The 25,868-nt window shown below is 35.2% G+C and overlaps 1 protein-coding gene across 3 annotated transcripts in view; it reads left to right on the forward strand.

Moving 5' to 3' along the window:
* The window catches only part of DENND4C (DENN domain containing 4C), a 104,804-nt gene that overhangs the window by 46,263 nt on the left and 32,673 nt on the right, over positions 1–25,868 (forward strand). For 2 of the 3 annotated variants that reach the window (XM_081150524.1, XM_081150526.1), the window contains exons 11-22: positions 2,155–2,255; positions 2,731–2,949; positions 5,841–5,986; positions 7,124–7,159; positions 7,248–7,378; positions 9,455–9,587; positions 11,852–12,058; positions 17,955–18,083; positions 18,258–18,402; positions 18,678–18,824; positions 22,971–23,093; positions 24,421–24,567. In XM_081150524.1, coding sequence (XP_081006650.1) covers positions 2,155–2,255; positions 2,731–2,949; positions 5,841–5,986; positions 7,124–7,159; positions 7,248–7,378; positions 9,455–9,587; positions 11,852–12,058; positions 17,955–18,083; positions 18,258–18,402; positions 18,678–18,824; positions 22,971–23,093; positions 24,421–24,567 — 1,664 coding nt within the window. The remainder of the gene's footprint in view (positions 1–2,154; positions 2,256–2,730; positions 2,950–5,840; positions 5,987–7,123; positions 7,160–7,247; positions 7,379–9,454; positions 9,588–11,851; positions 12,059–17,954; positions 18,084–18,257; positions 18,403–18,677; positions 18,825–22,970; positions 23,094–24,420; positions 24,568–25,868) is intronic. The other variant, XM_081150525.1, reaches the window with a different exon arrangement.

Raw genomic sequence — 25,868 nt, forward strand, 5'->3', positions numbered from 1 at the left:
CTTAAAAAAGTTGTGATGTGATACCAGCAAGTCCCTTTACCCTGTCCTTTAAAATTGTTTTGATATATTTGCTCCTTTCTTTTCTATATAAATTTTAGTATCAGCTTAAGTTCCACACAAAATTATGTTGTGATTTTGGTTAGAATCCTGTTGAATTTATAGATTAATTTGGGAACAAATGGCGTATTTTTGACATAGTCTCTCTACCCATGAATGTGGTATTTTACTTCATAAATCTTTTTAAATGCAGTTTTCTTGATAAAGACCATGCACATCTTTTGTTAGACTTGTTATTTTAAGTACCTTATAGTTTTTATTGCTACAATAAATGGTATTTTTCATTACATGTTTTACTTGTCAGTTGCTGGGGTATAGAAGTGTTACTGATTTTTATGTAGTGGTCTGCTGCCCAGCAACTTAGTTGAATCCTCCCTCTCCCTCGCTCCCTCCCTATATTTTTTTATTGATTTCAGAGAGAGGAAGGGAGAGGAAGAGATAGTAACATCAATGATGAGAGTCATTGATTGGCTGCCTCCTGCATGCCCCCTGCTGGGGATTGAGCCCAAAACCTGGGCATGTGCCCTGACCGGGAGTCGAACCCTGATCTCCTGCATCGTAGGTAGATGCTCAACCACTGAGCCATGCCAGGTGGGCTGGTTGACTTCTTTTAATTTGTCTGTAGATTCTCTTCAATTTTCTGGCTATAAGCAATCAGGTTAATTACAATTTGAAAAATATATATATATCTTTATTGATTTCAGAGAGAGGAAAGGAGAGGGATAGAGAGATAGAAACATCAATGATGAGAGTCATTGATCGGCTGCCTCCTGCACGCCCCCCACTGGGGATTGAGCCCGCAACCCGGGCATGTGCCCTGACTGGGAATTGAACCCCGATTGCCTGGATCCTGGGTCGACGCTCAACCCCTGAGCCGTGCCCGGCCGGGCCAATTCTTATTTTTAAATTTCTTGTCTTAATTCCCTGGCTAAGACCCTAGTGTAATGTTGAATGGAAGTAGTCATAGCTAGTATCTTGTCTTGTTCCTAATTTCAAAGGGAATGCTTTGATTAGTTCATCATTAAGTATGATTATTGCTTTAAAGCAAGAATTAACATTCAGCCCAAGACCTGTATTTATAAATAAAGTTCTATTGGAACATAGCCACCACGCTCATTTGTTTACGGTCCAAGGCTGCTTTCATGCTATAGCGGCACATTTGAGTAGTATGACATAGGTGCTATGTTCCTCAAAGCAAGAAATATTTTCTATCTGACCCAAAAGTTTCCCAGCTCAATTCTAAGGTTTTGATTACTTAATAATAAATTAAGGAACTTTCCTTTTACTTCTAGATTAAGAATTTTTAAAGAAATCATAAATAGGTGTTGAATTTTATAATACTTTTGTACAACTATTGAGATGAGCAATAAGTTTTTGTCCTTTAATCTCTGTATAGTATGTTACAATATAGAATCATGTAGTTGTAAACAATCTTTACATTCCTGAAATAAACATCATCTTGTTTTTGTTTTTTTTATATACTAGTGGATTAACTTTTCTAAGAATTTAAGATGCTTGCATTGATGATCATAAATATTAGTCTGATGTATAGGTGCAGCCCATGGTTGGTACATAATGCTTTCATCTTTGTAAAGTTTTAAATGTTTCTTATTTTATTAAAATATTTTATTTGACTCATGCATTATTTAAAAGTGTTATTTTGAACTTCCAAAGTTTTTTTTTCTTAAATGCTAACTCAGTTGAATTACGGTGAGAACATGCTCTGTATGTCACTGATGCCCTGATATTTGTTGAGATTTGCTTCTAACAGGTAATTTGAAATCTCAAGTCAATTAAGTGTGACACTTAAAATATTGTAATTCTAAAATACTTTGAAGCAACACTTTAGTGTTGTATTCATAACTCCAGTATTGAAAACCTATGTTGGGTTAGTATGAGACAACCAAATATCATTCAAGATAATGGAAATGGAAAGAGAGGTTCCTTGAAAACCACTTATTCAGATTGTCTACAATCAGTTGTTGTAACATCAGTAAAAATACCCTTTCCATATTTATTTTTAGTTTGACATAAGAATTTTGTTTAAGTAAAAACAGATTATGAGAGATTTTATTAGTTATGTTTTTATTTAAATAGATCTGATGAAAAGAAGAACATGAACTGGAAGCAGCTTCCCAAAAAGCCATGCAAAAATCTGCTTAGCACCTTGAAGAAATTGTATCCCCAGTTAGCTTCAGGTAAATGTGAGGAAAAAGGAATATTTTTATGAAAATTCTTCTTAAATGTAAACACAGTTTTGTTCTGCTTAAAAGGAGTTTCACTCACTCTCTGACTTCCCAGTGAGCCAGAGCAGCCTGGCCTAGGCTCTCATGTTACTTCTTCTGTGCACCTTCCTGTTTCACTGTCCCAAGTATATTTTTGCTGCAGCCAATAAATTCTTGCTTGCTTTTCTTAGAAAAAGGAATTTCATTACAAAACTAAATTCCAATAACAAGAAATTAATATTATGGTTCATGATTTTTTAAGCATGTTGTCTGTGCTCTGTCTGCTTGAGCATCTCTGTTAACCCCTGCCAATGGTCCCATTACATTAATGGAGAAAGGAATTGCAGGAAATCACAGGCTTTATTTTGACAGTTTCCTTAATTGTTCAATAATTATATATGTAACGTTATATATTAATGTCAATTTCTCTTCTTATTTTATTTGTCAGTTCACCGAAAGACTCAAGAAGGTTTGGCAATTGAGATGACTCCAATTGAAGCAGACTTCTCCTGGCAAAAAAAGATGACTCAACTAGAGATGGAAATTCAAGAGGCATTTTTGCGCTTTATGGCATCCATTTTAAAAGGATATAGAACATACCTCAAACCAATCACAGAGGCTCCTTCAAAGAAAGCCACAGCTGTTGATTCATTGTTTGACCGACAGGGTGAGTGGCATTGAAAATACAATTACTTTTTATAGAAATGAAAAATACTTGGTATTTGGTATTGCTACCAAGAAATATTCACTATCTAAATTTCTAGAAATTTATATTAAAATTTAATGAGCTTCTGTGTATTTGTGATTTGGCTCTGTGAATAGAATTTCTTTTATTTTTTATACCCCATTTTTTCCCTGAGAAATCTGAAGCTGGAAGACTTTAATTATGAAAAGTCAAAGATATTGCTTGTATTTACAATACTATGTAGTCAGTTATCTTAGTAGAATGTGATTTGCTTTAGGTGTTTCTTCAATTTTGCGTAATTTTTGGATTTATAGAGTCTTTGCTTTACAATGTTTTCTAACAGTTAGTTACTGGAATAAAGCTACCAGTTTTTAAATTTTTTCAAAAAATATAGCCTTTTTCCAGGGGAAAACACTATACTCATCTTTTTTAGTATTTGTTATTTTAGGGAGTTACAAAGCTTTTTGCTATTATTCAGCTACTCTTGTAACAGATATGTAGTAGCAACCTTACATATTCATTAATATTTATATAAAAATTTTATGACATTTCTGGACTTTTACCTAGCAGTTACTTTAAAAATAATCAGTATTTTCCTAGTAATCCTTTTGTCTTTTATCACTTCTGCTTCAGAATAATTTATCTCTCAAATATTTATCCACTACTTACCGAGTCCAACTAGTTATTATGTAGGGATATAAAGAAGTATTAAATCCAGCTCTATGGGATACTAAATAGAAAATAATAGAAAATGTTTTTTTTTAAAAATAGAGCAAATACTCAAGAAGAAAGATTGTACACAATTCAGTGAGCAGTTCTAAAAATTCAGAAAAAAAGAAACATTATTTCAGATTTGGAAGATTTTTTTAAAGAAGAGCATGACTTTGAAGAACTGAGATAAATGGAGATGAGCAGGAAAGGCTTTCTAAAAACAATAGGCATTAAAAATTAAATCTGAGTTTGAATTTCTTCTTTGCTATTTGAAGCTTTTCTGGAGTTCTGTCTTCTCATTAATAAAATGGGGATGATACCTAGTGCATGCATGGTTGCGAAGGTTAAATGTGGAGCACCTAGTAAAAGCACTTTGCAATATTCAGCACTTAGGATAATAGCTATTTTTTTAAAATATATCTTTATTGATTTCAGAGAGAGGAAAGGAGAGGGAGAGAGAGAGATAGAAACATGAATGATGAGAGAGTCATTGATCAGCTGCCTCCTGCACGACCCCAACTAGGGATCGAGCCCGCAACCCGGGCATCTGCCCTGACTGGGAATCGAACCCCGATCACCTGGATCCTAGGTCAACGCTCAACCGCTGAGCCACGCCCGGCAGGGTGATAATAGCTATTATTATTGTAATAATGACATGGAAGAATCCTCAATAACAAAAGCACAAGACAGGTGTTTTTAGTTTGCCAGATCTGCCATAACAAAGTACCATAGATCGGGTGGCTTAAACAACAGGAATTTCTTTTCTCACAATTGTAGAAGCTAGCTAGAAGGTCAAGATCAGTGTGTTGGCAGGATTGATTTCCTCTGAGGCCTCTCTGCTTGGCTTGTAGATGGTTGTCTTCTCTCTGTTTCTTCACATGGTCTCCTTCCTCTGTGTCCAGATTGCCTCTTCTTGTAAGGACACCAGTCATATTTGATTGGAGTCCACTTTAAGTACCCCATTTTGACTTAATGATTTTGTTAAAGACCTTATCTGCAAATTCAGTTACTTTCTGAACTAAAAGGGGTTAAAACTTGAACAGAAGAATTTTGGCGGGGACACTACGATTCAGCTCATGATAGCATGTTTGGGAAAAAAGAGTTAATGGTCCAATTTGACCAAAGTGAAAAGTTTTATAGGTGTTGTGGAAGATAAGGCTGAAAATAAGATCAGAGCTCTGATTATGTGGGTAATGTTAAGGGTAGTCCTAAATGCCAGACTAAGAATATGGAGTTTTTCTCATCAGCAATAGTGAGTCATGAATTCATCTTCCCTTTCTCTCTCTGTAGGAGAGTGGCATTGCTAATGGAATTTAGAAATGTAGATATTTAGTTAGTGTATGAGGCCTAAGGATTTTGTTGGTAACAGGATGGCATTTGGTCTAATGAGGGATACAGACATTAGACAAAATAACATACTGTTTACATTTTGCTGAGTGTGTTGTGAAGGAAAGTATTGGTTACAGTGAGTGCTAGGTCAGGGAAAGGTTCCCTGAAGAAGTAACAATTAAGCTTGGGCCTAAAAAATGAATAAAAAATTAACTATCAGTTTTGGGATAAATTTTTCTTAGGGAATACTTTCATAAACATATCAAATCGTATAGCCATCTCCCAACTGAAGCAGTAGTAGCAATCAACATTCTGCTATTTTTGGTTCATCTATTTTCAGTGGTTTCACTCTATCTTTCTCTTTCCAAATTCCAAATAGGATATCGTTTCACCTATAAGTTATGTTAATTAGAATTTTCTGGACTTATCTGAGTTTTTGGCTGATTGTATACCCATGGTGTTGTTTCACATTTCTTCTGTCATCCAATAGAAATATAACGTGAGCCACATACATAATTTAAAAATTTGTAGTCGCCAGAGGAAGGACATTGACATTTCTTGCTTGAGAATATGCAGAATATCAGAAATTTCTACTTGAGAGCTGTAGGGCTAGAGGTTTCTTATTAGATATTCAAATTTCAGTGAAAAGGTTAATGGTATAAGTTAAGAATTTTTGTGGTTGAATCAGGCGGAAGGACCTATGGTTACTAGAAGCTCCTATAAAAATATATATATGAAGAGACTATAACATAAATATGTGCAAGTTTAAAATAATGTTTAATATAACATCTAGTTCCACTTTAAAATTTGAATTATAATTTTGTTTTCTTCAGGATTTTTAAAAAGTCGAGATCGTGCCTATACAAAATTCTACACCCTTTTATCCAAAACACAGATTTTTATTCGTTTCATTGAAGAATGTAGTTTTGTAAGTGATAAAGATACTGGATTGGCATTTTTTGATGACTGCATAGAAAAGGTAAAAGTTTGCCCTATATAGCAGTGTTAAGGAAAACTTGAACAGTTTGACTACCTGTATTTATAATCATCATCATTATTAGGCCAAATGATCTGAAGAAGACAACATAGGGGTGTGTGTATGCCTGTCTCTCTGTGGATGTGTGCTTGCACTCACGTGCGTACAAGTGTCTGATCCTAGGCCTAATAAAAGTCATTTTCCTTGTGGTGTCTAGTTTCTACCATACATAGCTAATTTTTCTCTTTGAATCTTACTTTGTTTTTGTAACTATTAAGTACTAAGAAAATTTCACTGACCATCCCAAACCTTATAATTTTAATTTATATGAATAAGATTTAGTAGTTCATTTAAAAAGTTTATCTTTATGGCTAATGGAGTCCTGTGTTCTTTTGTTTTAATGTCTTTTCCAGATACTTTTGCTAATATATTTCTTTTGTCCTAATGGAGGTTATTTGGAAATATGTTAAATTTTAAAGCTTTATTCACCCATCTTAAGGAAATTTAAGTTGATTCTTGACAATTGATTAATGACTTACTTAGATTTTTTTCATTTTTAATAGAATTCTTATTTTTACTGTGTGGCTCTTGGGTTGATTATGCAAACTACATATTATATAAAGTTTGAATTATAGCTAATAAATGTAGAATATTAGGACATTGTATTTTTTATGAACTCCTAATGATTCATATGCCTTAGAAAACTTTATTAATTTTCTCCCATTGTGTCAGTGCGATATAAAACTTCAGGAATACAATTAAAATTATTTAACATTTTAGTTTAATTATAAAATTGATAGTCCAGGATCATCCAGTTAGATAATATTAGTCACTAATGCTGGAGTTTAGATAAAAATGAATTTTTATTCGAGAAGCCAGATTCCTTTTGTGATTGGACATCTTTGGCTTGTGAAGAACTTATGAAAAAACTAATCAAAATAAATTATTTTCTATTTTCATAGCCATAAGAGAAGTATTACAGTTTAGCCTGATACAGTATAGGGTCCCAAAAATATATTGTGAAGTGTTTTGTATTTTCCCAGTATTAAAAAAGGATAGTTTTTTAAATAAGAATTTAAGATAATCTCTATTAAATTCACAGTAGATATTTTCACTAAGAATTCTTTTGTTCTTTTCTAGTTGTTTCCTGATAAAGGCACAGAGAAAACAGATAAGGTATTTTTGTCTTAAACTTAAGTTTTGAAATTTCAGAACTAGGTCTTGCTTATATACAAATTAATTGGAAAAAAATAATTATTTTCAGGTTGATTTTGATTCAACAGATGATACCAAATTGATAGAGCTAGATGATTCACAAAAAAGTGAGCACACTGTGTTCGTAATGCCACCAGAGCCACCTCCTGATGATGGAAAGGACCTGTCACCAAAGTACAGGTAGCAGGAATTCTTTTAAAGAGCTCTTTGGGCACAGCTTTAATGATTTATTTTTATTGTTTCCAGCTATTAGTAGATACATATATTAATCATTTGTGAAGGTCATTTTCAAAATTTATTCAGTGAACTAATGGAGATGAATATTTTCTAATGTCACTGGGGTAATGTAAATTAAGACATGGGCCCCCTTGTTGGAAGATAAGCCAGATGTTGATCACTGTTCACCTAAACATTTAACTCTATTTTAATCTTTAAAAAATGTATTTACTTTTGTGAGGTTCCCCCTCCGTTTGGAGGGTTTTGTTGTCAACATAAAGACTACGAAATTCTTATGCATTTGTAAGATGTCAAACTTAAAAGTAGAGGGTCAGGAATCATTCTTTATTAAAATAAATGTAAAGACTAGGATTTGGATGGGAATCTTTTGAGAAATTAAAATGCATTTGATGTTATAATTGTGATAATACACAATTTAGTAAACTTAGAAAATCAAACAACAAGAAAGAAAACTAGCACATCATTTTAGCAACTCTTTCATGTCTTTTTGTGCATAAATTTGCACTTACTATACTTAAAACAAATGTGAGTTCATCCTGTACATGTTCTTTGTAACCTGTGCTTGCCTTTAATGGTCTGAACATATTTCCATGGCAAAAAATATTTTTGTGCCATATTATTTTGAATGACCACATTGCATGTATTTATAGTGATTTGTTTCACTAGTCTTCTGTGGATTTGTTTGTAGTTCTTTGCTATCTATATCTTTGTGTATATACACTTATTTTTTTAGGCCATATTCTTTTTTCTTTTTTTAAAAATATATCTTTATTGATTTCAGAGAGAGGAAAGGAGAGGGAGAGAGAGAGAGAAACATCAGTGATGAGTCATTGATCGGCTGCCTCCTGCACGCCCCCGACTGGGGATCGAGCCTGCAACCTGGGCATGTGCCCTAACCGGGAATTGAACCCCGATCGCCTAGATTCTAGGTGGACGCTCAACCAGTGAGCCACGCCTGGCTGGGCTAGGCTATATTCTTAAAAGAATATCTAGAGCAAAGAAAATATAAAATAAGTGTCTTCAGAAAAATACGAAAATATGGAATTAAATATATAATCTCAGAAGGGACTGCATAAGGGTGAAGAATATATACCATAGGGATTGAGTGGCTTAATTAAGTACCATTTTGATTGCATATTAACTAGAATTTTTAAAATTTTGGCTTAATCACTATACATTGTACTCTAGGTATTGACAAATAAGATAAATTAAATTGGGGAAAGCAATACCTCCTAGTAGAAAATTGGCTAAAGGAACTAAGTAGGTAATTTCTGAGAAGAAACCCCAATAGTCAATAATAGGAAAATATATTAAGCTTTTCTAGCACTCGAAGAAATGCAAACCAAAATGATGAGTAGAAGCATTTTTAATCTATCATATTGAGGGTAGACTATGTTACTAGTTAGAGTGCATGTAAATATAGCCTTTCTGGAAATAATTTGGTAGGCATTATAATAATTTTGATTCTCTTGATAAATATTACCATAGCAAACCTGTTATTGGACATTATCCTAAGAAATTAAGCAAAAGTATTCACAAAGATATTTAAATGCAAAAATTTAGAAATAATCTAAAAATGTCCAACAGTAAAGTATTGGTTAAATTATTGTATATCCCTAAAATAAAAATATTAAGAATTTTTTTCTTTTAGATACCAGTAAAACAAAATTACAAGTTATACTAAATTTTATTTTTAAATATAAATTATCATTGAACACATGGGTTCTACTGCAAGGGTTAATTCCTCTGTCAAGTAAGGTATCAGGGTTTTCTGTTTTCCAGGGATTGGGTGAAAATAACAGATAGGGTAGAGAGGAACCAAAGTTTCTGTGTAGGTGGCCTATGTATTTTATAACTACATAATCTTACATTTTTGAAGGAATTTTTTTCTGTATAAGGATTTGGGAGAATAATGTTGGCTACTATTTGAGTTTCAGAAATATTCACCTAAAATTCTGGAATAATATGAAGAGTTAATGTATTTTAAATCAACAATTCTACTTTTGCTTTTTATTTTAGTTACAAATACTTCCCAAGACTGGACCTTAAACTTTTTGACAGACCACAGGAATTGAAACTTTGTTTTAGTAGACACCCTACTGGGACTAGCATTACAAACAGTCCAGCTCTCATGGCTAAGAGAAGTAAACAGGTCAGATATTCTTTATCTAATACATGTTAATTAAAAATGTAAAATATGTATATGTGATATGCAGTTCATAGTTTAGAATTATCACCCACAGCAGCAATTTGAAGACCCACTGTGGTTGATAATGAACTAAACTAGATTTCTTGCAACCCTACTTATGATATTGAGGCTGAAGTTTTTGAATGCTTATGTTTATGCTTTACGAGAATCTTTGGGAACCAAATATACTTTTAAAATAAGTTTATTGAGATATAATTCACATACAATACAATTCACCCATTTAAAGTATACTCAGTGGCTTTTAGTATATTCAGTGTTGTGCAACCACTGCCACAATCAATTTTAGAACATTTTTGTCACCCCTAAAAGAAATCTCTCACCCCTTAGCTGTTAACTTCCAGTGTCCCCTGCCCCCCACAGCTCTAGGCACCCCCTAATGTATTTTCTGTGTCTATAGTTGTGTCTATGCTGGGCATTTCATATAAATGGAATTGTATAACATGTAGCCTTTTGTGACTGGCTTCTTTCACTTATAATAATGTTTTTAAGGTTCATGCATGTTGCAACATGTATCAGTGCTTCATTTTTATTGCAGAATAATATTCCATTGTGTGGATATATACCATATTTTGTTTATCCATTCATGGACATGTGAGTGGTTCCTACTTTTTGGGTATTATGCATAGTACTGCTGTGAACATTTGTATACAAGTGTTTGTGTATATGTATGTTTTTATTTCTCTTGGGTATATGCCTAGAAGTAGAATTGCTGTGTCATATGGCAACTCCATTTAACCTTTTGAGGAACTGTTAGACTGGTTTCCAAAGTGGCTACACCATTTTACATTTCCCTCCAGCAGTGTATGAGAGTTCCAATTTCACTACATCCTTGTTAGTTCTTGTTATTATCTGTCCTTTTGATTATAGCATCCTGGTGAGTGTGAAGTGGTAGGTATTTCATGATTTTGATTTGCATTTCCCTCATGGTTAATGTAAATGTACTTTATACTGAATACTACATTCTAAAGGGAGTGCAAGTGAGTTAAGTTAGAACAACCTAGACATCTTGTTTTAATATCGTATCTGATTTAGGTGTAAAGAGTTAAGCTATAGTCAGGTGTTAGTTAAAATTAAACATCTTTTATACATATACTGACATTTTGGGGGTCTACAAGACATGGAAAATTTCAGAGTGAAATTCTTAGTTCAGGTTTTACCAATTCATGTACAGTTCCCCAAATCCGAGAGGTAACCTGAGGTGTACCTTAATTTCATATAGTACAGCTTTCTCTCAGTGTTGTCTGAAGGGAAAACATATTTTTTTACCCATACCAATGTACTGAAGGCAAGTTTCTAAAATGGGAAAATTTTGTTACAAAGTCTTTAAATCTCATTTTCACAATCTTTTTTTTTCCATGCTAGCTGGAAAAGAAAAAACTATATTTTCAAATATATCTTCAAGTCTTATAGAAATAGAGGTCATAAGAAAAATTGATACACCAGGATATTTTTATTTAGAACACATCCCAGTAGAGGGATCTTCAGTGCAGGGCACACAGTAGCACTTTGACGTGTCCGGAAGCCTCTAGCTTCTCGAGTATGTATAGTTTGATAAAGCTCGGCAGGTGATTTTGATGCCTGTTCTTTTTTCCACTGAAATCAGAATAAAAATCAAAAGTGAAAAACATAACTTTCGAACTATTAGGTAGGAAAGTCTATGATCTTTCTCAGACTGTGTTGCCTTCAAAGGAGTAGGGCTTTTATGTAATCAGTCAGTGAAGGAGTTATCACAGACTGTCCTGAGGGAGGGTAAAGTGGAAGTCTCGGCAGGAAATAGCCTAGGGCATCTTTTTAGCGGGGAGAAGAGTGAAAAGACTCACTTTTCAAGAATGACGTTGAAGAATTTGTAAGCTCTAAATGGTTAAATCCTTTCCATCCATCAAACATATGAGTGCCTTCTCTGTGAGGGGCACCTAATTGATCATTATATTATAAAAATGTGAATGATCTCTGCTTTTAAGGAATTTTTAGGCTATTAGGAATTTGTACTTGCCAACAGATAGTTACAGCACAAAATAAAGTGCTTCTCTGTAGGTGACTTTTGAAAGAACCATGTGGCACTAAGTGGGAAGCCACTCACAAAAGTAAAACTGAAATGCTTGATTTTAGAGTCAAATTTTACATTACATTCTTTTTTCCCCTTTTCACTTTCCTCATCCTAATGAATTTTAGTAAATACCATAATGTTTTATTTATTCTCTTTCTAGGAGATAAAAACAGCTCATAAGTTGGCGAAGAGATGTTATACAAATCCACCACAATGGGCCAAGTGTCTCTTCAGTCATTGTTATAGTTTATGGTTTATTTGTCTCCCAGCCTATGTTAGAGTTTCTCATCCTAAGGTCAGAGCACTTCAGCATGCATATGAAATACTTATTAAGATGAGGAAAACAGATGTGGATCCACTAGATGAGGCAAGTATAACAAATTGAGAATGTTACTAAGATAAATTTTATTTTTGTATTTTTAAAGAAAATTTATGTCTCAGTTGCTTTAAAGTGTCCTCACATACTTTCATTATAAGCAGGAAAGGTAAAACATTTACTCTGTTTCAAAGAGCTAGTACTTATTGTTGATTTTTAATGATTTTTAATTTTTTATTTATTTTAAATATATCTTTATTGATTTCAGAGAGAGGAAAGGAGAGGGAGAGAGAGAGATAGAAACATCAATGATGAGAGAGTCATTGATCGAGCCCACAACCTGGGCATGTGCCCTGACCGGGAATTGAACCCCGATCGCCTGGATCCCAGGTCAATGCTCAACCGCTGAGCCACGCCCGGCCGGGCTGATTTTTAAATATATTTATTTAAAAAATTACTGCTTTGAAATGAAGCTGAGACTTCTTACTGAGACCAGATTGTTTGCTCTTGATAAATAGAAAATAATATTGATTTCATTTTATTCTTGGTATAACTTTGTTAGGAAGCAAATAGGGAATAGGCTAAGTGGCTTTCCACTTAGGACCTATGTCCTAGGGTGAGTTATAAAACCAATCTGTTTCAGATTATGCATCTGAAATGTAGATCTGAGTTTCTCTACTTTAAAAAAATTTTTATTTATTGATTTTAGAGAGAGGAAGGGGGGGAGAGAGAATCATCAATTTGTTGTTCCACTTATTTATGCATTCGTTGATTGATTCTTGTATGTGCCCTGATTGGGGATCGAACCCAAAACCTTGATGTATCAGGATGACACTAACTGACTGAGCTACCTGGCCAGGGCACTACTGACATTTTGGCCCAAATAATTATTTATTGTGCGGGCCTCTCTGGGCCTGTCTTGCACATTGTTGGATGTTTAGCAGCATCCTTGACCTCTACCCACTAGATGCCAATAGCAACCCCCACCTGCCATGGCAATCAAAAATGGCTCCAGCCCAGCCGGCGTGGCTCAGCGGTTGAGCTTCGACCTAGTATCCAGGTGATCAGGGTTCTATTCCCGGTCAGGGCACGTGCCCGGGTTGCGGGCTGGAGCCGATCAATGACTCTCTCATCATTGATGTTTCTATCTCTCTCTCTTCCTCTCCTTTCCTCTCCCTGAAGTCAATAAAGATATATTTAAAAAACAAAAAAAACCAAAAAAAGAACAAAACAAAAATGGCTCCCGACATTGCTAAATGCCCCCTGCAGGACAAAATTGTCCCATTGGTGAAGATAATAACAGTACCTTCCTCATTAGTTTAACTTGAGGGTTAAATCAGTTAATGTACATAATGTGCCTAGAATAGTACCTGGCTCATAGTAAGCACTGAGTGAATGATGTGTTAAATGTTTTACATACAATGTCTCTCTTTTTTTAAAAACATTTTTTTTTATTGATTTCAGAGAGAGGAAGGGAGAGGAGGAGAAAGAAACATCAATGATGAGAGAGTCATTGATAGGCTGCCTCCTGCACCACCCCCCCCGCCCCCGCCCCCGCCCCCCCCCCGACTGGCGGTCGAGCCTGCAACCCAGGCATGTGCCCTGACCAGGAATCGAACCTTGGTCTCCTGGATCCTAGGTCAGTGCTCAACTGCTGAGCCACACCTGGCCAGGCTATAATGTCTCTCTTAAGCCTTAGAACTATCCTAAGAGAGGGTAATGTGGTTGAAGAAACTGAGTCACTTATTTAGTCTTTCTCTTTGCTATTTTTTGTCTTTAAAACTATTTTTAGTGTTAAAATAATTATAAGTGATATATAGAACCAGATGAGAATTTAAAATGAAATAAAAATTCAGAGTAGTGGATGTCTGGGGGGAAGGAGAGAGCACAGGGATAGAAGAGAAATGGGATTAAAGAGAGCACATTATAGCTTCAGCAATAACTAATTTTTTGTTTAAAATTTACAAAATCTGAAAGTAGTACAGCATTTACAATATTAAGATTTCATAATGCTGTGGGCACACTGAAACTCATTTTTCTCTAAGTATTATCTGTATGTTTTTTAAAAGCTTTTAAAATAAAAAAATATAAAACAAGTACTAATATCCATTCTCATATTTGATTACACTTTCTCTCATCTAATGTTTATAAAACTGGAAATTAAAAGTGCTTAATCATAGCCCTAGCTGCGTAGCTCAGTTGGTTAGTGTCATCCCGGTATGCCAAGGTTTCAGGTTCAATCCCTGGTCAGGGCACATACAAGAAGCAACCAATGAATGCATAAATAAATGGAACAGTAAGCTAATGTTTCTCTCTGTCTTTCTCCCTCTCCCCCTTCCTCTCCCTTTAAAATCAATTAAAAATTTTTTTAAAAAAAGTACTTGATCAGAATCAGTGCTTTGTACTTCATACATTTTAGTATTTTAAGAAATTATTCTGATAATTTTTATATCTAAGATGCATTTCAAGATGTTTTAACTTTGTTGAAAAGTATAGAACATTTTTAAAATGTTTTAAAGTATGCTGTATGAGAGCAAATTTTGATCGTGTTACTATACTCTAAATTGAAAGGACAGCACTTGATTATTTCTTTGATAAGTTTTAAGTTCATGAGACATATCACAAATTGCCTGAAAAGTACTTTCCTCCAGAGGTATTAAAGTTCTGTGGTAGTCTCTGGTACAAATAATTACATTCTCTTGTTTTCTTACATGCAGCAAGTAGAACTAGTAAGCTAAGAAATTTTTTCTATTTCTACAGTAAACACCATGATAGGAGGTTTAAAATTTCAAGGTTAATTTCTTCTATTTCTGCTTCTAACAAGTTATATCAAGAGATTTGTAGTGTGCTGACATAATTGCATCTTTACTACTGGAAGAAATGTTTGTTTAATATTTAAGAATTCAAATTTGCTCCCACGGCGGGGTGTGGCTCAGCAGTTGAGCATGGACCTGGGATCCAGGACACTGAGGTTCGATTCCAGGTCAGGGCACATGCCTGCGTTTTGAGCTCGATCCCCAGGAAGGGGATGTGCAGAAGGCAGTCGATCAGTGACGACTCTCTCATCATTGATGCTTCTATCCCTCTCTCTCCCTTCCTCTCTGAAATCAGTAAAGGTATATTAAAAAAAAAGTGCATATTTGCTAGACATATTTTGATGCATTTTATCTGTTTATTGATTACACATAGAATAGCACATTAAAGTTTTTACAGTATTTTCATGTGCACTACTTCCTTTGGTATTCCCAGCAATTCTGCGAGGCAGTTTATATATAAGTTACATTTTAAAAAGAAAGAAATTTGCCCGGCCGGGCGTGGCTCAGTGGTTGAGCGTCGACCTAGGATCCAGGCGATCGGGGTTCGATTCCCGGTCAGGGCACATGCCCGGGTTGCGGGCTGCAGCCGATCAGTGACTCTCTCATCATTGATGTTTCTATCTCTCTCTCTCCCTCTCCCTTCCTCTCTCTGAAATCAATAAAGATATATTTTAAAAATAAATAAATAAATAAAAAGAAAGAAATTTGAAACTTAGATGAATTGCCACACACATAGGCTACCCAGCAAGTAAGTGGTTTTCATGTTCAAGTTCATATATCATTAGAACCCACTGTTTCATTTGTATGCTTAGTGTTTTAATTTGACAGCTTTGTGTTCTCCATTTTATGTTTGTATAAGTTGTAATAACCTAGATTTTAAAATAAAGCTTGAGAAGACCCAGAAATAGCATATGCCATCTAGTCTAAATTAAAATGCATAATGTGTTTTGCTTTTTAATACTATTTACTGAATTTTTAATGACAATAAAATAGTTGTGTCATGCTTATTTCTATATTGTATCATCAGTCTAACAGATATTGTTGAGTAACGAATCACCCCAGAACTTAGTGGCTTAAAACAGCTATTTTATTAAGTCTTATAATTTTATTTGTTGAGAATCTAGGAAGGATTCTGTGTGATTGGTCTGCTCCACGTTGCATTAACTGGAATCACTTGGTTATAACCAATGGCTGGCTGGTCTAGTTTGGAGTGTCCCAGACAGTTCAACTCAAAGGCAGGCCAGGTACCTTGGCAAGTTTGAGTGGAAGGCTGGGCTCAGGTGTGACCCTCTCCCTCCAAGTACTCTCAGGACCTCTCCATGTGGTATTTGGGCGTTTTTCATGATAGCTTAGAGCTCCAAGACCATTTGTTTCAAGAGAGAGGAAGTAGAAACTGGCAGTTTCTTAAGTCTTAAGCCTGGAAACTGGTATAGTGTCACTTCAGCCGAATTCTGTTGGTCATGCAGCAGAATGGAGCCCTTCTCACTTCAAGGAGAGGGACATAGACCTTTCTGTGAGAGGAGTAGCGTCTTTTATCTGCCACAGACATCCAAAAGATGCCATGTTCCAGACAACAAAATACTGCATTGGGCAAATTATATCTGGTGGTGTTACTATTTATTTAGTTTGGTGCCTGTCTCTTATACAAGTAAACCTGGAAGGTTGGGGGAACACTCAGCAGACTTCAGAATAAATTCATCATCTAGAATCATTTTAGAAAATTCAGGTTAATCCCAATTTGATGTAGAAAGCAATTTTCTTAGAGATGAATAGGACTTTAAGATATTTTAGTATAACTTAAAACTGAGATGCTCTAGAAAGTTTGTAACATATGGAATCTTGCCTATGTTTGAATTGGCCCTAATGTTATAAAGGGTGTGTTTTATATGAGCTCAGTTCCACCTCCCTGTGGCTTTTTGGAATTGCACACACTGTTTATTCCCTCTTTTATGTGACAGCTCCAGATATTTGAAGTACCCTCTTGTGTCTCATTCTTCTTTCTTCCATACATCTTACCCAGTTCCTTCAGTTGTTCCTAATTTGTGGAGTTTCATAAAACATCTTTAACCTGGTCATTGATACAGTTCCTCCAACAGTTTCTGACCCCCTTCTGCTCCTGAGTTACACTCTGCACTTAGAGCTTCAGAGTACTCATCTTTATGATCCTCTGCCTCTTCAGATCTCTTCACATTTCATTTCTGCTGTTCTCTTGAATATAATTTCCTTCTTCAGATCTTTTTATTGTTCCCATTAGTAGAAAGAGCAGTTTGGCTTTATGATACTCAGTTGTTAAGCAGCTGGGTCACAAACATTTTAGGAATCTCAGGAAGAGTATCTTCTACATATATGTTTCTTGATTCTCTCCATGAATTTGCGTGTCATCCTTGCACAGGGCCATGCTAGTCCTCACAGGATCCTTTTAATTTTAGTATTTGTGCTGCTGAACCGAGCATGCTTTATTCTCAGAATAAACTATTTATTTATTATAAATAAGTCTGTGGTTGCCCTGCCACTGTTTCTATAAACTGGCTCATCTCTTAGTCACTTGATTCCTGTTTCATTCTTTGTGCTTTCTACCATCATCTTCTAGTAGGTGAGATTCTAACGTGTGGCAGTACCCAATTGACTTGTTCTCTTCTGATCAAATCTTGGTGAACACATATCCTCAGAAAAGCCTTTGCTAATTGTATTACGGGGTGTTTTACTTTTTCCCCATACTTTTTAGAGACATGGTTTTACAGAATTCTTTCGGCATCCTGGAGAATGCTGTCTTTAATTCCTTGACATAGAATATAAAACATGACTTAGGAGAGCTATTTTACTCATACTTGATTTGAAAAATGAATTTCTTCTCAAATGATGGAGAATAATAGTCATTCTCTTTGTGTAAACTTAGTTTCTGAAACAAATGGAACACATGCCCTTAGGTCTTACATTCAACAGTTAGTAATGCTGGTACTTCCATTAATGAATAGGTTTTACAGACAATTTACCGAGACTCTCAAACCACAACAAAGGAGAAAATAGTGCTTAATAACTTTGAGAAGAAGAATTGGGTAGATCGTTTAAAAATCTCTACAAGTCACAGATGGACTGTGTGCTAACTACTAATGCTTTGATATTTTTGTTAGGTGTGCTATCGAGTAGTAATGCAGCTTTGTGGACTTTGGGGTCATCCTGTTTTAGCAGTGAGAGTCTTATTTGAAATGAAAACTGCTAACATAAAGCCAAATGCTATTACTTACGGTTATTATAATAAGGTAAGTAGGATTCACATTGGGCAATATATGCTGCTTATTAAGACTAATAATTTTTTATACCTTCTTTTAGATGTTTTGGGGTATAATTTTTATATATGTATTATATATGTGTGTATATTTTAAAAAATCAAATATTTCTAATAATCATTAGTTTTACCTTTGTTTTACCTTTAGGTAGTTTTGGAGAGCCCGTGGCCTAGCAGTACCCGCAGTGGTATCTTCTTATGGACGAAGGTACGGAATGTGGTACATGGCTTGGCACAATTTAGGCAGCCGCTTAAAAAGACTGTGCAAAAGTCACAGGTCTCCTCAATATCAGGTAATACATGTGATTGGGAAGATACTTTCTTGCTGAACCATAAGCTTTATAGGTATATGAATTTTAATTATATGACGTAGAGAACTTAAATCAAATTCCGGGTGGTATTTTATATACAACTAAAGACAGATATTACCTTAGTCCAAAATCCCTTTTCCCCCCACCACATATTTAGAAAGTGTTCTGCAACTTTAAATGAACTATGGGTCATGGATGTTTAGTTTCAGAGATTGTCAGTGCATGAATTATTGAACTGCTATTGTCCTTATCTTTAGCTCCTCAGAATGCCACAGGTGGAAGTGATGGGGACACGGTGAGCCACGGTAGCGTGGATAGTTCTAATGATGCTAACAATGGGGAGCACACAGTCTTCGTCAGAGATTTAATCAGTCTTGATTCCATTGATAATCACTCTAGCACAGGTACTAAATCTGAATTTTACTAACCCTTCACTTACTCTTATATTAAGTCTTCCTTTTTTAAGAAGCTTTTACACCCCTCTTGAGTTTGTGCAATATGAGTACTTTAAAAATACTGAATATAAATAAAGGAAGAAATTACACCTTTGATTGCCGCTCACTTCTCTTTATTTCCTGTAGTTAACTTTGGAGTGCTGTGCAAAAGGCTCTAGCATGGAACTTCTTTGTATTTGTTCATCATTGATTTGTGAAAGTATATGATATAATTGTTAGGGGATGTGCGATGAGGAGCTTGAATATTACTGACAAAACTTGCAAATCTTTTTTTTTCATTAAGTGGGAAATTGTAAAAATTTGAGATTATGAATATTAAAGAGGGAAGAAAATAAGTTCACACCATGAGAAAAAGTATTCTCTTGCATACTCATTACCTTAAATGACACTTTAAAAAATCTGAGAAACTACTAAAGCTGCTTTTACATTCAAAGCTCTGGGCATAACTTCTGTCCCCTGAAAGTAGAATTCAGCGTAATTAAAGGAGCACATTGAGCAGATATGTGTGTGTTGCACTCCCTTCTTGCTTGTTTTTCTTTGTTGTTGATATCTCAGACTTTTCTTTAAAAAGAATTCTAAGGCTGGTTCCTGTGCTTCATCTGATGATCTCATCTCAATGACTGAAGTTTCCTTTTCTCTGCTCTCTGTTGCTCTGTTTTTTGCTCTGTTTTGTTTCTTGGTGCTGCATTTGTCTTTGGCTGTCATGGTGTGGGGGTGCAGACAAACTTGTATGACATGACGCTATGGATACATGTGTGCGTTAATTCTACCCTTGAGTGTTAACCACTTCAGGTAATTTCCCATTTATTAGGTTAAATTTTGCTGGCTTGCAAGGGTGAGGGAGAGACCTTTTGTTGTATTTTAAATCTTGTTACCAGTGGAAAACAGTTTTCATTTTCTTGGCTTTTTCTCCTTCAAATAAATATAATCATATATACTACTGAAAATATTCAACTAACATTTGATAATCAGTTTGCAAGCATATATGTTATCTTATTTGAAAATATACTATGCCTCACTATAATTCTTATTTTGAGGTTGGTTTATAGCATTATTGTGTCCAATAGTTTTATAGGCGTTAAAGATTTCAGTGTTCCAGCTATTGAGGTGGTTTTTGTTTGCTAAAACTGATCTGAATTCTTATGTTAAAACTACCCCATAACTACAGAAGCATGTATAAATTATTGAAACTCAACATAAGGCTAAGTTACAATCCTGTTTGTAAATTAACTTTATCAAGTAGGAATTGTTAGGAGACTTTCATTTTAAAGCCACTTTATTTTATTACCTCCTGTATTTTTTTCTAATACTTATAAATGAAATGGATTTTACTTATGAAATACCAAGAAAATCATTTCATGGTATGAAATCATTTCACCACGAATAAAAATAATAGTAATAATAAATACTCTCCTTATCACTCTAGATTTTTAAACTTGTCTCCTTTAATAGAAAAAATGGTCTAGAAATCCTGGATAATTGGCATAAAGATTCTAGTAGTTAGGGAAGAAATTTCCCTTTTCCATATATTTCTTTTTAACTGAATTTCAAATGGCTGAAGCCCTGGTACTGAATTTACAGTGATTATATATCTCTGTAGAGTTTCTGGTGATGTCATTTGATACTTTTGGAGACTTGTAGCACAGATGCTTAAGTTACTCTTTTTATTAAGGATTATCTTGTAGAATCTTTCCACTTGGTACCTGATACTGAGTCACTTAGCATGTTGGGGAACATATCGGGGATTGATCAGTTTACTCAGTTTCCAGTCTAGTGTCCTTTCATTGCACCACAATGCCTTACCTACCTTCCTGAGGGGGGCAATAAAAACATGACTGAAGTTAGTCATTCTAATAGTAGCATTTAAAGAAGTTCAGTTCTTTTGTTTTACTGTATATATGGCAAACCCAGCATTCGAGTGGCAGTGTAACAAATGGTAGTAGAAAGTATAAGACACTGTATTTTCTATTTTATGTATTTTTCATTGATGTCCTTTATAAAAGGATTATCTAGTAACTGGTCTTAGTTTGGTTTTAAATGATTTAAATTTAAAGCCAAAATAGACTTTAAAAAAAAATTCATTTTGAAATAGTTTCAAACTTGTAGAAATGTTGCAAGAATAGAGAACTTTTGAATGACTTTTATTTAGATTTACTCACTTTTAGTTTGCCACATTTGCTTTATTTTTTTTCTATACACAGATACATATTATTACTATTTTTTTTAAATCATATGAGAGCAGGTCGCATATATCTTGCCCTGTTACCTCTTAATTCTTCAGAGGTGCCTTCTTTTACATAACCACAGTATAGTTACCAAATTCAGCAAAACATTGATAAACTGCTTTAATCTATAGAGTCTGTGTTCCAATTTTGTCAATTATTGTGATGTCCTTTGTGGTACTTTAACTCCCCCTCTTTAGTCGTCTTTAACCTGGCACAGTTTTTCACTCTTTCTTTGCCTTTCATGACCTTGAACCTTTTGGAGAATTCAGTCCAGTTGTTTTGTGGAATGCTCCTCAGTTTGAGCCTGCCTGATATTCCGTGTGATTAGATTAGGTTATGCATCCACAGCTATGTTACAAAAGTGATATTGTATCCTCCTCAGATTTTCGCATGGCAGAGGCACACTGTTCCAGAGGCACACAGTGTCTGTCTGCCCCTCATTGGTGATGTTAATTTTGATCACTGGTCTCAGTGTTTTGTTTCTCTTAGTTTCTATTCTCCCCCTTGCAGATAATAAGCTATATGTGAGGAGACGCTGTGAGACTATGCAATAATACCCTTTCTTACCACACTTTCTCTTTTAAATTTAGCATCTGCTGCTGATTCTTGCCTGAACCAGTCTTCACTGTGATGGTTATAAAGTGGTGGTTTTGCCAACTTTACCCTCCCTCCACATTTGTAAGATGGTATTCTATTGTATGTCCTTTAGGCATGCCTCCATCAGGTTTTTAAGCACCTCCTTTCTTGCACAGTAAAATGTTCCTGACTTATTTTTGTACTTGCCCTGCCTGAGCTCTGGAATCAGCCATTTCTTCAAGGATCCTAGGTTCCTCTTAATGGGCAATAGATTTTAGAAACCAAGATCTGAGCTCTAAGTGTGTTTACCACTACCAAGGTGTTACTGCTTCTAGACTTTTTCAGCAGAGCTAGAAAATATGTATATATAGTAGAAATACTTATAATTCCAATCAACCCCACAGGTTTTTCTTTGCCTTCCTTCATTCTGTTTTTTGTGTGTTTTTTTTTAAATCTCTCTTCCACACTAAGAATCATGGCTCCCAAAAACATCATCACATTTACTCATTTGCTAAGTCTAAGTCCTACAGTACACCAGAAATAATTTCAGAATCACTACACCCTCTCCCCTGCAAAAAACAAACCCCGTTAGGAGTTCGGGGTTTGGCTGTTGCCCATCCCCAGGCCTAGAATGCATCCTCAGAATATGTGTTCCGAAGTCACTTGAGTGAGCCCCCCATCACTGTGGTTATGTTATTCATGTGAAGTACACTTGGATTCATTGTTTCTGCTTTCACTCAAGTTTAGTGACTCCTCACCCCATTTTATTGATTTAATTTTTTGACTTTGTAGAAGTTAATGCATTTCCAAAACTAAAAACAATGTAACAAGCCATATTTAGAGAAGTTTCCTCTCTATCTCTTCCACTCTATTTTGCCCACACCTTGTAGGTAACCAGTTTTGTTTTCTGGTTTATTGTCCTTCATTTCTTCTTGCAAAAGTAAGCAGATACATGTTTGTCTTATTTCCCCCTCTTACACAAAAAGTAGCAATCTGTAGACATACTCCAAAAGAAACTTTTCAAGACATCTTGTCCAAATCTGTTAATTTACAGATCAGGAAATTAAGATTCAGTGCTTTCAAATGTGTAATGGTTTTTAGCCTTTGATGTTCCTGTTCCTACTGTTCTTTGCTGCTTATTGTTTTAAAATGTTCTGTGTGCTTTGTAAGCTTTCTTGTCTTCCTTTTCTCTAAGTTTAATTCTGTAGATCACTGGAATTTTCTTTTGAAAATTTGTAGCTGGACTGTAAATATATGAAAACTTTTCTCTGTAAGCCTGCATTGTTTTTCACAGGTGGTCAGTCCGACCAAGGCTATGGGTCTAAGGATGAGCTTCTAAAGGATGATGCAGAAACCCATGTGCCTGAAGAACAGGTGGCAGGAGAGTTGATAACTAAAATGAAAGTACAAACAGAAGGTTAAGTACTAATATTTTCTAGCTTTATTTAGAAAAATACCTGTTAACTAAAAGTGTTATTTGATAATTTTGGTGATAATTTTTAGAAATGTAAGGTCTGAGCTTATAAGATACTATGTACCATTATATATGGTAGATTTTGGTAATCTCTGAATTTCAGAATTTAAGAGATCTTTAGATACTGTAGGTCAGCCCTCAATTCTGTAGGAAACTGTGACCCATTAAAGTATTTATTTGCCAAAATTATATAGCTACTTTGTGACAGAATCAAGACTAAACTTTTGAGTCATCAAACTTGTATCCTATTGTCCCCTTTATTTTTTTATTTTTATTTTTTAATCCTCACCTGAGGATATTTTTTTCATTGCTTTTCAGAAACTGGAAGGGAGGCAGGGAGGGAGGGAGAGAAAGACAGACAGACATCAGTGTGAGAGAGAGACATCAACTGGTTGCCTCCTGCACATGCCCCAACTAGGGCCTGGGACCGAGCCTGCAACCAAGGTATGTGCCCTTGGTGGGAATCAAACCCAGGACCCTTCAGTCCTTGGGCTGATGCTCTAACCACTGAGCAAAACTCGCCTTTATTTTAAAATGTTCTGTCACTGTAAATCCTTCAAATAAGTGGGTAATTTTCATTGGTGGTTTAAATATAGTCTTTTTAGTTTCCTGGGTTTTTTTAATGGGACTCACTGAGGTAGAAATGATTTGTAGTAATCATTTTATGGAAATATGGAGGAATATTTTGACTTTATGATAACAAGATGTTTGTCCTATCTTTTTTACACAAAAGTATACTTTCTTTACCCTGGCCAGTGTGGCTCAGTTGGTTGGAGCATCCTTCCGTACACTAAAAGGTGGTGGGGTTCTATTCCTGATGAGGGTGTGCTTGGGAGGTAACAGATTGATGTTTCTTCCCCCCCACCCCCCACCTCCTACCCCTTATTCCTCTCTCTGGAATCAATTTTTTTAAAAAAAGTATACTTTCTTCAATGATGCCACCTATTTTATGCTCCAGTTATGCAGAAGCAAGGCCATCTCCTACTTGACAGGCGATGAGGAATATAACTGAAGGCCAAAGCTTTAATTTATTCACTCATGAATGCTCAAGATAGGATTATTGAATGCTAAAATAAAGCTTTTATTTCAGTCAATACTGGCAACATTTATGGCATAAAGTAAATCAGACATAATAAGTCAGTAATAAAATAGTCATGTATTCATCCCCACTTAGGGGGAAAACGACATAGTATGTATTAAAATCAATACATGGTTTCTGTTCAATACTGGCAAAGGTAGGAATGATAACATTCTAATGTTTTTTCCCCAGAGGTGTGTGATGTCTCTGCTGTGGTCGCAAAACATTCAGAAGCTAGTGGAGAGTCACAGAGTCCAACTGAGCCTCCTGTGTGGGGCGGCAGTATTGTGAAAGTTGCATCTGGTATATTTGATATCAACGGCAGGAAAAGTAGCAGTGGTGAGTCTTTACGTGTTGGTTATTAAATAGTTAAAATATACTCCTACAAGTATATATGTATCTTTAATGACATTTAATTATTGACTTAATTATAATGAACATGCTGAAGAGGGAGTAGTAAGTTTAAATCCTATAAACGAGCTAAAGAAGAGGTTAAAATAGGTATTTAAATACATTTAATTAAAATTTTTTTTTTTTAATGTATCTTCATTGATTTCAGAGAGAGGAAGGAAGAGGGAGAGAGAGATAGAAACATCAATGATGATGTCATTGATCAGCTGCCTCCTGCACTCCCCCTGTTGGGGATCGAGCCCGCAACTCCTGGCATGTGCCCTGCCTGACTGGGAATCGAACCCTGATCGCCTAGAATCCTAGGCCGACGCTCAACCGCTGAGCCACGTCCGGCCGGGCTACATTCAGTTTTTAAAAGGAGGGGTATTTAGAGTGTTTAGTAGTTATTTGGAATACCTTTTCTTGTTCTTGTTCTATTACCTGTTCTCAATTTGGTCCCACTTTCTCATAGTAGATAATGAGAAGTGCCTGTAGGGCCTCTTATGCTCATCAAGAACAGAGATGAGTGATGTGATCGAATTCCAAAGGGCTTATGTGTGACAGGGTAATTTCTGTCACTGAAGGAAAATGGAAAAAATGATTGACATCACTTCCTCTGTACGCAAAATGCCAGTGGGCCTTTAATATTGGCCCAGTTGTTCTAAGCCCCTGAGCCACTTCTTTGTTTTGTCTGTAAGTGTATCTATTGTATGACTTTATAGAACTTAATTTGCACAGCTTTTTAAGTCAATGTAGAAATATTTCTTATTCTTAAAGTCTTTTTTTTTTTGTATTTACTGTGACACCAAGTCAGTTCATTTTTTATGGGGGGGAGGTACTGCACAAGAGGTGAAGCTAAAGGTTTTTGAACTAATAATTGATATATATGTTCTATATCCCATTTTCCCAACCTGTTGATAGTAGATTTTTTAAAAAGGAGGGCAGAGTTTGCTTCATCAAAGGGTTAGAATCTTCTCAGATACTAAAATACTGAAATGGACGTGGTCTGGAGACTGGTGTGTTTTCTTCCTTTTTTACTCATCATATTTCCATCTTATATCTTGATCTAGGAAGATTTATATTATTAAGAAAGGAGGTGGTTGGTAATGGGGCTTTTGCCAATACATCAAACAGTCAAATTCATTTTAAAATTGAATAAAATGTGTCACTAAATTTCTGGAAATACTATGAAAACTAGTAAATTTGCAAAGGTGTGTTTCACAAATATTGATAAAAGTGTTCAAAGCAGG

This window comes from Miniopterus schreibersii (genome assembly GCF_964146895.1).
Source record: "Miniopterus schreibersii genome assembly, chromosome: 11".
In the NCBI taxonomy this organism is placed as follows: domain Eukaryota; kingdom Metazoa; phylum Chordata; class Mammalia; order Chiroptera; family Miniopteridae; genus Miniopterus; species Miniopterus schreibersii.